We start from the raw sequence: 16,536 nt of genomic DNA, 5'->3' as shown, positions 1-16,536 counted from the left end.
CGTAAACATTTACGACCAATCACGAAGGCCGATGAACTCAATAACAATAATTTAGCCTTGTACTTTCTTTTCCTGATACTTTTGTTTTCTCGGCCACATCTGTGTTTTTGCATCAAGGGGAGTGTCTTTCCATGGCCTCCAAAAGAAACACACCACCATGGCCTTCCTACCAGCTTCCCAAAATACACACACGGATCAGGAAAAAAATACAAGTGATATCATAAAAACACAGTACCGTATTTTCCGGTGTATAAGGCGCACCCCTTCAAAAAATAACCCTGCACCTTATACAGTATTTTCTGGCACACCTCAAACAAATGACATTTTTAAAGATGTTTCCATACATAAGGTGCACCGTATTCCTTCAATGAATGCACAGATTTTAAAATGTTTTCCATACACAAGGCGCACCGTATTATGAGGCGCATGGTCAGCTTTTGAAACAAAATATTTTCTTTTAGGTGCGCCTTATAGTGCAGAAAATACGGTTTATAGAAAATACGGTATTATATTTGGAAAACCTTTTTCATTCAGTGAAGTTACGCCTTATAGTCCGGTGTCTATTATATATGGACACGGAGTTTGCGAGTCATTTAGCCTCAGAGTCTCTATTCAAAATTTTGAGTGGATTTCGACTTACGACCATTTTGACTTACGACCGTTTAGTCGGAACGGAACTCGGTCGTAAGTCGGATGTTACTTGTATTTAGTTTTTTTGTTGTTGTTTTGAATTCAAAATGGCGCCGTGAGAGTGCCTGCCTTTACAGCAGCTCCTGTATTGTGTTTTTCTACTTCTACCTTTCCTTTCCTCTTCCTTTCGACTTACGACACTTCTGAGTCAAAAATCGAAACTCCGAGTTCTGAGCTAACAGTCGGAATTCTGTGATTAGTCAATTCTGAGATTAAAGTTGGAATTCGAAATTAAAAGTCGGATTTTTGAGTTAATACTCAGACTTACGACCATTTTGACTTACGACCATTTGGTCGCAACGGAACTCGGTCGTAAGTTACCTGTATTTAGTTTTTTTTTGTTGTTGTTTTGAATTCAAAATGGCGGCGCGAGAGTGCCTGCCTTTACAGCAGCTGCTGAAATTTGTTTTTCTACTTCTTCCTTTCCTTTTCTCTTCTTTTCATCACTTTGCTGCTGTGAGATTACCTGTATTGACATATAATATTTTCCATTCATTGAAGGTGCGCCTCATAGTCCCTTGGATAGCGCCTTATACACCGGAAAATACGGTGAAATTGGAGGACAGCCAAATTGCGTGTGCATGCACCTGCAGAGAAAAACCGAGCGGAGGAAGGGAAAGGGGGATGACACAGAAAAGGAGAGGAGGGAGGGAGGGAGGGAGGGAGGGAGGTGGCGTACAGAGTCAAGAAAAATGCAAAGAACGACAGCGCGACATCCATTAAAGCAGAAACTTGCTCAGCACCACAGAGAAAACAAGAGAATTACAGTTTCCATAAAAAAAAGGGTAGGTAGGCGGTGGCAAAGCGGCTCGGGAATCTTTCTCTGAGCAAGAGAGCCTTGAATTATTTATTTATTTATTATCCAAGGGAACAAGGAGTGAAGTGAAAGTACTTTTGCATCCCGAGTGAGTGAGCGGACTACCAAGTGAGCAAGATGGCCGACAAAGTGACTGAAGATTCCAATAACATTCCGATGAAAGATGAGCTGGATTGGGGCTACGAGGAAGGTAAGGTTGTCGTTCATCGCGCAAAGGAGTGAATAAGATTGATTTCCATGATTATTTCAATTTTTTTGGGGGGGTTTGTTTCTTACTTGAGAAACTTTTATTCGGAATGTCAAGCAGGGGTGTCCAAATATTTTTGGCTGTATGGAAAAAAAATGGAAGGAAGGATGAAAGCCATGCGATTTTGTTTGGGGAGTCAATCCTGTGACTGTAAAGTGTACTTGAGAGTTTTGAAAGGTGCTTATAAATTGAAATTTTTTAATTATTATTATTATTATTATTATTATTATTATTATTATTATTATAACCATAATAATAATACATTTTGAAAGGTGCTTATGAATGAAATATATTATTATTATTATTCAATTTCTGTAATAGTCCTTGAGAGTTTTGAAAGGTGCTTATAAATTGAATTTATTATTATTATTATTATTATTATTATTATTATTATTATTATTATTATTATCATAATAATACATTTTGAAAGGTGCCTATAAATGAAATATATTATTATTATTATCATTATTATTATCATCATCATTATTGTTATTATTATTATTATTATTATTATTATTATTATTCAATTTCTGTATAGTCCTTGAGAGTTTTGAAAGGTGCTTATAAATTGAATTAATTATTATTATTAGTAGTAGTATTATTATAACCATAATAATAATAATACATTTTGAAAGGCGCTTATAAATGAAATGTATTATTATTATTATTCAATTTCTAAGCGCCTTTCAAAACTTTCAAGGACACTTGACAGTCACTGGATAAGAATTCTGACTTTTAACTCGGAATTCTCAAAAATCCGACTTTAATCTCAGAACTGACTTTCATCACAGAATTCCGACTTTTAACTCAAAATTCCGACTATTAACTCAAAATTCCGACTTTTAACTCACAATTGTGACTTTAACCCAGAATTTTGAGTATTAACTCAAAAATCCGACTTTAAATTTAGAATTTCGGCTTTAATCTCAGAACTGACAAATCACAGAATTTCGATTTTTAACTCAAAATTCAGACTTTTAACTCAAAAATTCGACTTTTAAGTTAGAATGCCGACTTTAATCTAAGAATTGACTAATCACAGAATTCCGACTTTTAAATCAGAATTCAGACTTTTAACTCAGAATTCCGATTTTTAACTCATTATTCCGACTTTGAACTCAGAATTCTGATTGAACTCGGAGATCCAATTTTTGACGCAGAAGTCCCGCTTTTAAAGTCAGAATTCAGACTTTTAACTCAGAATTCCGATTTTTAACTCATTATTCCGATTCTGAATTCAGAATTCCGACTTTGAACTCAGGATTCCAACTTTCAACTCAGAATTCTGATTGAACTCAGAGTTCCAATTTTTGACGCAGAAGTCCCGCTTTTAAAGTCAGAATTCAGACTTTTAACTCAGAATTCCGATTTTTAACTCATTATTCCGACTTTGAACTCAGAATTCCGACTTTGAACTCCGGATTCCAAGATTCCAACTTTCAACTCAGAATTATGATTGAACTCAGAGTTCCAATTTTTGACGCAGAAGTCCCACTTTTAAAGTCAGAATTCAGACTTTTAACTCAGAATTCCGATTTTTAACTCATTATTCCGACTTTGAACTCAGAATTCCGACTTTGAACTCAGAATTCTGATTGAACTCACAATTCCAATTTTTGATGCAGAAGTCCAGCTTTTAACTCAGAATTCCAACTTTTAACTCAGAATTCCAACTTTTACCTTCAAATTCTGACTTTTAAAGTCCGAATTCCAAAATAAAAGTGACAATCTTGCCAAGGTATTTTTTTTTCCCCTGCGTTGACCTTAATCCTCTTCCCGCGGAGCCTATTTTGGACACCACTGCTGAAACATATCCTCCATCGATCAATTTACGTTGATGACACATGACATGTTCTCCCTCCCCTACTCTGTCCCTTTACTTGCAACCTTGATTGAGGATTATCCCATCTGCTTAATCTTTTGAAACTCTCCCCGTAAGTCAAATCTTTTGTATATTCAAAGTCTTTTTTTTTTTAACCCTCATTGTAGGGACGGTTTCCTCTCGGGGGCCATTTTGAATTTGGGGAAGCCATTTCATCCTTATTATATCTAGAGTACACAACAAATTCATGAATACAGTATTTTACAGTGTATAAGGCACACCAAAAGTAATTATTTATGATATGTATTATTATTATTATATTTTTTTTACAAGCGTCCTTCAAAGCACCCAATGACACTTTACAATGAAAAGAACAATAAACAGCAGAACAATAAAACTAAAATAAAGCCATGAACTAAACGCATCCATTTTCCATTTTAAAACAGGGCCGCTAGCTGTTCCAGTACACGTTTCATAACTTTTATGATGATTATTATTTTTGATGGATAGAAGAAGCTTATGTGGAGCGTCATGTCATTTGCAGGTCATTGAATCAATTGCAAATGGATGACTGTGTTTGTTTAAGAAGATGGTAATATTTTCCAAAGGCGAAGTTAAGCCCGAAGCACCAGCATGAAAATGCTATGCTAATATCGACTGTTTTTTTTTTTTTTTTTTCAAACAATTCTCTGGAGCCCCAGACCCACCTTGACAAAACGTGACTTGGAGCCAGACCGGTTGGTTCTGAACTTAACTTAAGTTAGAAGCAGGTGTGCACACTTCTGCAAGCACATGATCTCTTTGGTGTAGTTTTACACCCCTCCTCCCTGTCAAGCGTTAAAAAAAAAAAAAAATCTATTGTTTTAAATTTTGTATTTTTCATTGTTCATTGTTCGTTTGTAATTTTTAATTTTGTTAAAATGGTTAAAATTTTAGATTTTTAGAGTTTTTGTTTTTGTATTTTATTAATGTTTAAATGTTTAATTTTTTTAAATTGTTTTATTTTTTTAATTTTCTTAATTTTCTTAATTTTGTAATGTTTTAATTTTTTAATGTTTTAATGTTTTAATGTTTTAATTGTTTAATGTTTAATGTTTAATGTTTAATTTATTATTTATTATTTATTATTTATTATTTAATATTTATTTGTTATTTTTTATTTTTTATGTTATATTTTATTTTTGTTTTTTATTTTTTTATATTTTTGTATTTTTGTATTTTTGTATTTTTTGTATTTTTTTGTATTTTTTTTTTTATTATTATATTATTATATTATTATATTTATTTTTATTGATTTGGATTGGATGTACCTTTGTTCATCTTTCAGTGGACAAATTTACATTTCACAGCAGCAAAGTGATGAAAGGAAGAGGAAAGGAAAGAAAGAAGTAGAAAACAAAATACAGGAGCTGCTGGAAAGGCAGCCACTCTCGCGGCGCCATCTTGAAGTAAAAAAAAAAACAAAACTAAATAATAAATATGACAACACAACTTCCGGGTTGAGTGAACGCTGGCGCGTGTGGCTGCCCCTGCTCACCCGCAGAAAAAATATCCTGTGACTGTAAAGTGTCTTTGAAAGTTTTGAAAGGCGCTTAGAAATGAAATGTATTATTATGATGATGATTATTATTATTATTATAACATTCCGATAATTCAAGCCAGCAGAGAAGGCCTTGCAGGCCCTGAAGCTGTACCACTTTTTCATGTTTGCCTTTTGTTTCCTATGTTTCCTATGTTTCCTTGGGTTGACTCTCCTGATAGGTGTAGAGTGGGGTCTCCATTACCCATCAGCCAATGGGGAGTATCAATCCCCCATCAACCTGAACTCCAGGGAGGCCCAATACGATTCGTCCCTCCTGGACGTCCGTCTGTCCTCAAACTACGTCGTGTGTCGCGATTGCGAGGTCGTCAACGATGGACACACCGTTCGCATCCTTCTCAAGTCAAAGTCAGGTAGGGGCTGATTAGGGGTTCACGCTACGTCGAATCGACGCTTTCGTCTTGTACGATATTAACATTTATGCGATGATCGGAAATTTTTGGTCATGTGATCAATCGATGAGAAGCTTTCTTCAGCCGTGAAGGTGTCGGACGTTCACTAAATCGCCATGGTGGGGTGAGGTTCAATTTGGATCGTTCCTACAACCGACTTCTTCGGCAACATAGACTTAGTTATGCTGATGAGGTGATACCAGAGCAAATGGGGCAATCAGGCCAGTCGTAGACCCCATAATAAATGTAAATTTCTCCACTGTGAGACTAATAAAGGCATATCCAATCCAATAATCAGGCAGGACAATAGAAGTAATCAGTGTAGCCTCAGGGAATAGTCCTCTGCTCCCCCCCAACCTGAGAGCAGGGACCTATCATAGCAGAGTCTGGCACCACCACGTCTGGACAGTAGGGATATATATATATATAGGGCCATAACTACCAGCAAATTTTAGTTATCTGACGAAGCCTCTTGGATAAGAAGTGAAAAACACCTTCAAAGAAGTACAGATGACGGCTGAAGAAACCTTCTCATCGATGGACCACTCCTGTACGACTGAGCGTCATGTGATCAATACGACTGTGTTCAGTGGTGAGCGGAGGTCCGTTGCCGAGCGATCACGAGTACGAACTTCACGAGGTTCGATTCCACTGGGGCAAAGAAAATCAGAGAGGATCGGAGCACACGGTCAACTTTAAGGCTTTTCCCATGGAGGTACGTAACGCTAGCTATCTAGCTAGCTATTTGAGTTATTCCGGGTTGAGTGAAAAGCAGCTAGCAGGGGACAGTGTGAGTGAGAGTATTATCGCGGAGAAAGCACGGCAACTTTACTCGGATATCAAGAGGCAACTACATCAATGACCATCACAAAGGTCAATAAAACCACTTTATTATACAGTAATAATAATAATAATAATAATAATAATAATAATAAGCCAGATAGCCAACAGCCAGCTAGCTAGACAGCTAATAGCTATGCAGCTAGATAGCCAACAGATAGCCAGCTAGATAGCCAGCCAGCTAAGATAGCTAATAGATAGCAAATAGCTAATAGATAGCTAATAACTAATAGATAGCTAATAGCTAATAATAATAATAATAATAATAATAAATTCCATTTATAAGCGCCTTTCAGAACTCTCAAGGTCACTTTACAGTCACAGGATATTTTTTTTCTGTGGGCGAGCAACGGCAGCCACACGCGCCAGCGTTCACTCAAATAAATACTGTACAAAGCTAGCTAGCAAGCTAATAGATAGTTAATATACTATTTAAGATGTCAAACAAGATATTGTCACTTCAAAGAGCCATCACAGAAAAAATATTGAAGTGTGCTTATTTTAATATTTTAATATTTAATACCACTAAAAGTGAAAACATGGCATGTCTTCCAAATGCCTGTCAAATATTGTTTTTGAGGCAAGAATACGAGTACAGCTTATTTCTTCAATAACAACGCAATCGCACAATCACAATTTATTATACATAAAATAAAGTATATTTTGTGCAGTTTTAAGGCTTATTTAGTAGAAATTTATGTTTTATGGGGCCCTGGGAACGGATTATTCTCATTTTAATGATTTCTAATGGGAAATAAATGTTTGGCAGATGAACTTTTCGCCTTACACACACTTTCTGGGAACCAATTAAGTTTGTAAGCCAAGCTATCACTGTATTTGTTTCAAATTTGCCATGTCGGGTCGCTCCGTTAACGACTCCTTTTCTCCGATTCATGTGGCGTAAGACTCTTGAGTCGTCGCCAGCTGACGGCGCCAAGATGGCGCCGAACACCTGCTGATGACAATAAAACTTGAGCCTAAATTGTGACTCGCGTTCAATTCTTTCTTTTTTAAAGCTTCATTTGATTCACTGGAACAGCACGCTGTTCAATTCTCTGGAGGACGCTTTGGGCAAGAAGAACGGAGTTCTCATCGTGGCTCTTTTCGTCCAAGTGAGTAAAATCCTGGAGCTCCTTCAAAATAAAATCTTGGAAAAAAATAAACATTTCCTGACCCGAGTTTTTACTCGCGATTAAACCGCCATCATTCCAAAGCTCCAACGTTCCTCTGCTGACGTGGCCGAATGGAAATTGTGCCAACAGGTCGGCAAAGAACATCTGGGCCTGAAAGCCGTCACAGAGGTTCTACAGGACCTGCAGTACAAGGTGGATCTGATGCCATTTTGGGTTGCCGGAAAGCCACAATGAAAACTTCCAAAGATACATTTTGATGATCCTCTGAAATACTTTTTTTTTTTAATTCTTATTTTAAAACAGATACATAACAATATTTTTGTGATAATCATTTATAATTTGCTGTTTTATTCTCCATTAGGGGAAGAGCAAGATCATACCCTGCTTCAACCCAAACACTTTGTTGCCTGGTAAGAATATATATATATACTATATTACACATATATACATACATACATATATACATAGATACATATACACATATACACACACATATATACATATACACACATATTTTTTTTTGTGTGACTTAGCTGTCCCTGTACCATTACGCTAAGTCGACCATTGCTATCATCCATTGACAACTACCGTCACAAAGGTAAATAAAACTTTCAGTTTATTTCTTTAATTACAATACAATATCACATTCATTTTACAGATAAAGTATATTTTGTGAAGTTTTAAGGCTTATTTAGTAGAAATGTATGTTTTATGGGGACCTGGGAACGGATTATTCTCATTTGAATGGTTTCTTATGGGAAATAAATGTTTGGAAGACAAACCTTTCGCCTTGCACACACTTTCTGGGAACCAATTAAGTTCGTAAGCTGAGGTATCACTGTATATATATATATATATATATATATATACACAGTCACTCACACATACACAGACATATATACACATGTATACTTACATATACATACATACTGTACATACACACGCACACACAAAAATGATGTTTATTAAGAACGTGACATAAATATTTATGTATTTGATTTTTGAATATGCCCCCAGATCCATTACTGCGAGACTACTGGGTGTATCAAGGATCTCTGACAACGCCGCCCTGTAGTGAAAACGTCATCTGGATCCTCTACCGCTACCCCCTCACCATCTCCCAATTACAGGTAAATAAATGGTGGCTTATTCGACATTTTCTCATTTTGTCATTCTTCTAATTGAAATTGATCGGTTTCAGTCTTGCGCTTTGATCAAGGGCGATATTAATATGTATGGATGTCGGTAGTTAGGTAGGTCGGTCGGTCGCTAGGTAGGTAGGTAGGTCAGTCGCTAGGTAGGTAGGTAGGTAGGTAGGTAGGTTGGTCGCTAGGTAGGTAGGTCAGTCGGTCGGTCACTAGGTAGGTAGGTCGGTCGCTAGGTAGGTAGGTAGGTCGGTCGCTAGGTAGGTAGGTAGGTAGGTAGGTAGGTAGGTCGGTCGCTAGGTAGGTAGGTCGGTCGGTCGCTAGGTAGGTAGGTCGGTCGGTAGGTAGGTCGGTCGGTCGCTAGGTAGGTAGGTCGGTCGCTAGGTAGGTAGGTAGTCGCTAGGTCGGTCGGTCGCTAGGTAGGTAGGTCGGTCGGTCGCTAGGTAGCTAGGTAGGTAGGTCGGTCGGTCGCTAGGTAGGTAGGTAGGTAGGTAGGTCGGTCGGTCGCTAGGTAGGTAGGTAGGTAGGTAGGTAGGTCGGGCGAAACGTCCGACACCTTCAAAGAAGTCCAGATGACGGCTTGAAAAAACCTTCTCATCGATCCATCGGGGATTATTACTGCGCTCTCCGCAGTCTATCGAGGTCGTCCGATTTTCCCACATCTCCTCTTCCTTTTATACATAAACAACCTGAGGAGATCTCAAGTGTACTGCAAATATTTGGAGGCAGGAAGGTCACGTCAGTCTTTGTCAAGTCAAATAAACATCGGACGGAATCTTGGCACCTTCTGCTTCTATCGAAGCGGTGGCAACAACCGCTTTCAGTAGATTTCCTACAAAATTGTAAAGATGAAGCCCCACCACGCCTCAAAAGGTCAAACCAACGCGACCTTTGACTTCTTCAGGCTACATCGTCTTTTTTTCTTCCATTTTTGCTTCCAGATCGAAGAATTCCGTCGGCTGCGTTCACACATTAAAGGCGCCGAGCTGCCGGAGGGCAACGATGGGCTGTTGGGGGACAATTTCCGTCCAACCCAACCATTAAGCGATCGGGCGGTTCGGGCGGCTTTCCAATGATTCTCCTGTTTCAACGTCCTCAAAAAAAATAAATGGACGCAGAAAAGACAAAACTCCAAGGTAATAATAACAACAAGAATAATAATAATAATAATGATAGCGAGCTAGGTCTTCACTCAACCCGGACGTAACTCAAGATAGAAAGCTAGCTAGCTAATAAACAGCTAATAGATAGCTAAGTAACTCAGATAGAAAGCTACCTAGCTAATAGATAGCTAAGTAACTCGGACAGAAAGCTAGCTAGCTAATAGAAAGCTAACAAATAGCTAGCTATGTCTTCACTCAACCCGGAGGTAACTCAAGATAGAAAGCTAGCTAGATAATAGACAGCCAATAGATAGCTAAGTAACTCAGATAGAAAGCTTGCTAGCTAATAGATAGCTAACAAATAGCTAGCTAAGTCTTCACTCAACCCAGAAGTAACTCAGATAGAAAGCTAGCTAGCTAGCTAATAGACAGCTAATAGATAGTTAAGTAACTCGGATAGAAAGCTATCTACCTAATAGATAGCTAACAAATAGCTAGCTAGGTCTTCACTTAACCCGGAAGTAACTCAGATAGATAGCTATCTAGCTAATAGATAGATGTGAATGTGTGTGAGGTACACACACATTCACAATTTGTCTCATTAGTGGGGACTTTGTATCACACACACACACACACACACACACACACACACACACACACACACACACACACACACACACACTCTTTTATACTTAGTGGGGCTAATCGCTAATTTAGCACGTTATCGCTATCACAGGACGGAAGAAATAAACGTCGCTGTCTGGTCCCTGAAGGATCAGGCCCTTCGGAACCAAATTATAATGGAGAGAGTCCCAAAAGATCTAGCCCGGTTCACTTCCTATTCTGGCACTCGCCCCACATACAATCCTTGGAGTACCAAAAGATTCGGGTAGAAATATGTAAGAAAACGAAGAAAAAAATATAAAGTAATAATAATAATAATAATAATACATTTCATTTAATTGCTAATAAACAGATAGCTAGCTAGCTAGCTAGCTAGCTAGATAGATAGATAGATAGATAGATAGATAGATAGATAGATAGATAGATAGATAGATAGATAGATAGATAGATAGCAAATAATAATAATAATAATACATTTCATTTATAAGCACCTTTCAAAACTCTCAAGGACACTTTACAGTCACAGGATATTTCTTTCTGCAGGTGAGCAGCGGCAGCCACATGCGCCAGCATTCACTCAACCCGGACGTAACAAAGTAAAAAAAAAAAAACTAAAAAAACTGAATAACAAATACAACAAATTTGGTTTGCTTTCACGGGCCGAATAAAATGATGTGGCGGACCGCATTTGGCCCCCGGGCCTTGACTTGGACACCAGTGGCATACGGTCTGCTTTTTATACACTACAGCACCCTTTAACGCTCAACATCCCATCACTAGAATTTAACTTCCATAATTCAGGAGCAACAAATGTTTTCCAGGGTTCCCGCCCTTTTACACGCGTCATCTCACATCTGGTTTCGCTTTCCTGACGTCTCATGCATATTTTTATGACCTTTTTTTTCTGGTCGACAGGCTAAAAAGAGGCAACGTAAAGAAGAACAGAGGGGAAATTGAGAGCTGAAGTCGTTTGACCACACTTTCCATGACTACGTAGGGCAGATCTCCACACCCAAGTTAGCAAATACGTCACACATACGTCTTCCGTTATGTTTAACAAAGACTAACCGTATGTGTATTAAAATGTCAGCGTCTTAACTACATTAGGTTACATATGAAGGAAAATGTGTACTTTCGACGTGTTGCCATAGAAACGGGCGGCTGTTCTGAATTCAAGCCAGTTGAATAAACCTCTTACCTATGGCCGTTTAGCTCTTTGTGGTTTGTTCTGATGCGGATTGTTTTATTTTTAATTTTTTTTTAACTATTTGCTCCAAGAATTTCCCTTTTTTTAGGTACAAAGAATAAAATCTACCAAATCAATGACCGAACAACCTGGATTAACACCACACACAGAATTTAATTATTTGGGTCAACGATGACACCTGGTGGCGACCGGCGCACACAACACTTCCGGTCCTTGGAAGAAAAAAAAAATCGCAGGTGAAATAAAAGATGACTGTTGGGTTTAGTTTATGTTAAAAAGATGATTACTTATTGATGGAACAATCGAGCTGGAATCAAAAGTGAGAGACAAAATGATTATTTAATTTTCGGACGACACAAAAGTGGGCTACCGCAATGATGTTAGGGGCGTCAGAGTGACGCCGGATGCGACATTTTAGACCGGATGTATAATGAAACGGAGTTTTTCGAAAATGAAACGATGTTTAAAATGTGTTCATGTAGCGAATTCCCTTAACAATAACCGCATTTTTTTCCACAGATGTTTATTTTTTAACTAAACTTCATTTTTAACCCGCCTTTGATTATTTCTGTGCTCGTAATGTGAATAAAAAATGTACGGGGTGCAGGTTCATAGAAAGAGTGACAGTTTCGCTTATGGCCAGCAGGGGGCTCTGTAATAACGCGAAACAATGGAGAGTGTTTAACTACCAGAAGCTTTGCTGTGTGGAGGAGAAGAAAAAAAAAAACAAGAATCTAACCACAATGGAGAACATAACCTTGCCTCGGTTTCATGTTTTTTAGGGGTTGCCAACAATGACTTGAAATTCCCCACCCGGATTCCCCACCCTAATTTCTCGATTTAGCGGCCTTAACCTGTAGCTTAGCTAGCCACTCACTCGTTGACAATTGCCAAATCCGGCCCACCACATCATTTTTTTCGGCCCGCGAAAGCAAATCAAACTTGTTAAATTCCATGATGATTGCTAAAATCTGAGCCAAAATTTCATATTTTTGGATGTCAACCACAATAAAAGTCATTATTCTTGACTTCAGATTTGAAAACGAGTTATTTATTAATTTGCTGTGTGCTCTATATGTAATATTTGAAGGGATTTAAACATTCTAATTGGTTCCCCAAATTCATAACGGCCCTCGAGAGGAAACCATAACTACAATGTGGCCCGAGGCAAAAAAATGACTTTGACACCCCTGCTCTAGCTAACCAGCTAGCTAGCTAGGTAGTTAGAGAGAGGGCCAGATGGCTAGCTAGAGTGAGAGTCCTAGATAGCTTGCCATCTATCTAGCAGGCTATCTAGCTCACTAAAGGCTCACTAGATGGCTAGCTAGAAAGAGTACTAGATAGCTAGCTCGCTATTTCTGTCTGCATGTATGAATTGTAGTGAGATTATAACAAGAACAACTACCCCTAGTGTGTCGCGCTATTGTTTTCATCTTTTGACACCGGCAACAACAAAAAAAAAAAAACAGTGACAATTAGCATGCACATATCGCCGCAATGTATTTTTGTCATCTACGTTCCTGGCGCCATCTGTTAGCACCAGAAAAACGACAAAAATAAAAGCCAACAAGAAACGCTGCGAGAGAATAGAAACCTAGTTACGGTAGGTAATACACTGTACTGTAACGCTTTTGTTTTGTTGCTAGCATTTTTTAGCGTTATCGGCTTTGCTTGCTTTGTTCATCACGCTCGCGAGCGCTCTTGGAATAGCTTTTTGTTTCCGTGCCTAGCGTGCTATTGAAGTGCATTGGAAGTGATTGGGGAAAGAAAAAATGAGAATGATAGCAGAGGGGGGAGAGGAACAGCGGGAGGGGGGGGGGGGGTTGTTGCCATGCCAACTGCCATAATAATCATTGTAATGATTGACGTGCCGCGCTCCATTTTCCATTTTTTCTCATTTGGATTCTCTGTCTGTCTTTCTTCCGGTCTGTCGCTTTAGCGCTCTGTCTGCCTGTTATGAGTCGTCGGCCATGTTTTTTTTTTAAATGCGATTATTTCAGTACACAAACAAACAAGCACGAAAACAGCAACGGTCAATATACACACTGTTGTTTTTGTCCCCACATTCTCATACAGTGATACCTCAGTTTACGAACGCTTTAGTTTACGAACTTTTCGCCTTACGAACATTACATTTGCGAGAAATAGTTTTCGGGAAATACGCGGAGCACCACAATGGCTGGCGGACTACTTTTCCACACCCACTTTCTTTTTGGCTTACATACAATTTCTGGCTTGTGCGGGTTTTTTTTTTGTGGAGCCTGATTGCTGGGATATTTTAACCTTGCAGTCCTTTGAACTATCAAAGTTGAAACTCTCTCACTGTCGTCTGCCTGTCTCTTTAATGTTTAACGACACATCACTCATTGAGGGAGCTCCATCTAGGAAATAAATAAATAAAGTCATTAATAAATACACACAACTAAGAATAAATACTTTAAAAAAGTTTGTATGCCAAGGTAAAGTTCATATGCCAAGGTAAAATTTTAATCAATGTAACGTTAGTAAACCAAAAAGTTCGTAAACCGAGGTATCACTGTATTGCAATTTTTTTTTTGAACACACCCCTTTGAACTATTTGCCCAATGACACACTGAATTCAGCTGTCAATCACCGGGCGACAACAATAAATCACTCCTACTTATTTTACCGACCAACGCTGGATCAGACTAAAGAAAGACAACTGGCCGTAAACGGCGACATCGGGGTCAAGGATTAGCGTTCCGAGGAAATCTAAGTCGTGCCAACGCTGCGAATCAAGGCGCATGCGTGGCCGTGGGAGCTACTTGTCAAAACAGTGGACACTTTTACTGTCCTCGCGCTGGAGTCAATGCAAACTGACAGGCTGTCAGCCATGCTGTCTCTTCTTCTACTTCTTTGTCTCTCTTGCGCGTGTGCACACTCAGAGACACACACAAATATCCATTTTCAATACCTGAAATAGATTTATTTGGGCCACCAATTCAATATGCAGCACTTGTACGTCTATTTTGTGATGCCCTATCAATAAAATATTATCACAGCATGATGCCTTTGTCAAGTTACAGTTTTTTTCCTTCGATCCAGACTGACCAACAGCCATAAAAATAAATAAGTCAATAAGTAAATACGTAAACACGTAAACCAGTACACGAGTACACCAGTAAACAAGTAAACCAGTCAATAAGTAAGTAAGTGTGTAAGTAAGTAAATAAGTAAATAAGTAAATACGTAAACACGTAAACCAGTACACGAGTACACCAGTAAACAAGTAAACCAGTCAGTAAGTGTGTAAGTAAGTGTGTAAGTAAATAAGTAAATACGTAAACACGTAAACCAGTACACCAGTACACCAGTAAACAAGTAAACCAGTCAGTAAGTGTGTAAGTAAGTGTGTAAGTAAATAAGTAAATACGTAAACACGTAAACCAGTACACCAGTACACCAGTAAACAAGTAAACCAGTCAATAAGTAAGTAAGTGTGTAAGTAAGTAAATAAGTAAATACGTAAACACGTAAACCAGTACACGAGTACACCAGTAAACAAGTAAACCAGTCAGTAAGTAAGTGTGTAATTAAGTAAATATGTAAATGAGTAAATACGTAAACACGTAAACCAGTACACGAGTACACCAGTAAACAAGTAAACCAGTCAGTAAGTAAGTGTGTAAGTAAGTGAATAGGTAAATGAGTAAATACGTAAACCAGTACACGAGTACACCAGTAAACAAGTAAACCAGTCAGTGAGTAAGTGTGTAAGTAAGTAAATAAGTAAATGAGTAAATACGTAAACCAGTACACGAGTACACCAGTAAACAAGTAAACCAGTCAGTAAGTGTGTAAGTAAATAAGTAAATGAGTAAATACGTAAACACGTAAACCAGTACACGAGTACACCAGTAAACAAGTAAACCAGTCAGTCAGTAAGTAAACAAGAAAATAAGTAAATAAATATATGCAAAAATAATTAATACAACAAATAAATGATTAAATAAATAAACAAATAAATATATTAATTAATAAAGACACAAATAAATTACAAACAAAATAAATTCATGAAAAATATATTAATTAATAAAGAAACAAATAAAGTCATTAATAAATGCACACAAATAAGAATAAAGACTTTAAATTAATGCCAAAAATAAAGACATAAAAACGAAATAAATACATTTATAAATAAATAAATGCATTAATAAATACAACAAATAAATTAATAATTAAATAAATAATCAAATACACAAATATATTAATTAATAAAGACACAAATAAATTACAAACAAAATAAATTCATGAAAAATATATTAATTAATAAAGAAACAAATAAAGTCATTAATAAATGCACACAAATAAGAATAAAGACTAAATTAATGCAGAAAATAAAGAAATAAAAACAAAATAAATACATTTATGAATAAATAAATAAATGCATTAATAAATACAACAAAAAAATTAATAATTAAAAAAATAAACAAATACACAAATAAATATATTAATTAATAAAGTCAAATAAATATTCAAACAAATAAATTCATAAATAAATATATTAATAAATAAATAAATAAATAAAGTCATTAATAAATACACACGAATAAGAATAAATACATTAAATTAATGCCAAAAATAAAGAAATAAAAACAAAATACATACACTTAGAAATAAATAAATTAATTAATAAATACACACAAATAAAAACAACTACATTAAATTAATACAAAAAAAAGAAATAAAAACAAAATATTTTTTTAATAAGTATATGAATTAATAAAGACACAAATAAATAAATTCCTGAATAAATAAACAAATAAAAATAAATACATTAAATTAACAGAAAAATAAAGAAATAAAAAGAAAATACATACATTTTTAAATAAGTATATTAATAAATAAATACATAAATGAATACACGAAAAAAAATACATTAATTAATACCAAAA

At 36.7% G+C, this 16,536-nt stretch overlaps 1 protein-coding gene across 4 annotated transcripts; it reads left to right on the top strand.

The window, feature by feature from the left end:
- The first annotated feature begins 1,355 nt into the window (after positions 1-1,355).
- On the top strand, positions 1,356-11,616 carry ca8 (carbonic anhydrase 8 (inactive)). Of its 4 annotated transcripts, none has more exons than XM_089008429.1 (10): positions 1,356-1,475; positions 1,558-1,697; positions 5,344-5,529; positions 6,159-6,283; positions 7,425-7,520; positions 7,671-7,733; positions 7,903-7,951; positions 8,559-8,671; positions 9,628-9,822; positions 11,329-11,616. In XM_089008429.1, exons 2-9 carry the CDS (start codon positions 1,625-1,627, stop codon positions 9,760-9,762), a joined length of 840 nt encoding a protein of 279 aa, XP_088864555.1. In that variant the 5' UTR covers positions 1,356-1,475; positions 1,558-1,624; the 3' UTR covers positions 9,763-9,822; positions 11,329-11,616. The 4 variants fall into 4 exon arrangements, with proteins under 4 accessions (XP_088864555.1, XP_088864553.1, XP_088864556.1 ...); XM_089008427.1 differs by having other exon boundaries at positions 5,338-5,529; XM_089008430.1 differs by lacking the exon at positions 9,628-9,822 and having other exon boundaries at positions 5,338-5,529.
- The last annotated feature ends 4,920 nt before the right edge of the window (positions 11,617-16,536 follow it).

This window comes from Hippocampus bargibanti, linkage group LG11 (assembly GCF_051943395.1).
Source record: "Hippocampus bargibanti isolate YZ-2025 linkage group LG11, ASM5194339v1, whole genome shotgun sequence".
Classification (NCBI taxonomy): domain Eukaryota; kingdom Metazoa; phylum Chordata; class Actinopteri; order Syngnathiformes; family Syngnathidae; genus Hippocampus; species Hippocampus bargibanti.
Note: the sequence above shows the minus strand (reverse complement) of the source record. Positions and strands in the feature narration are given on the sequence as shown.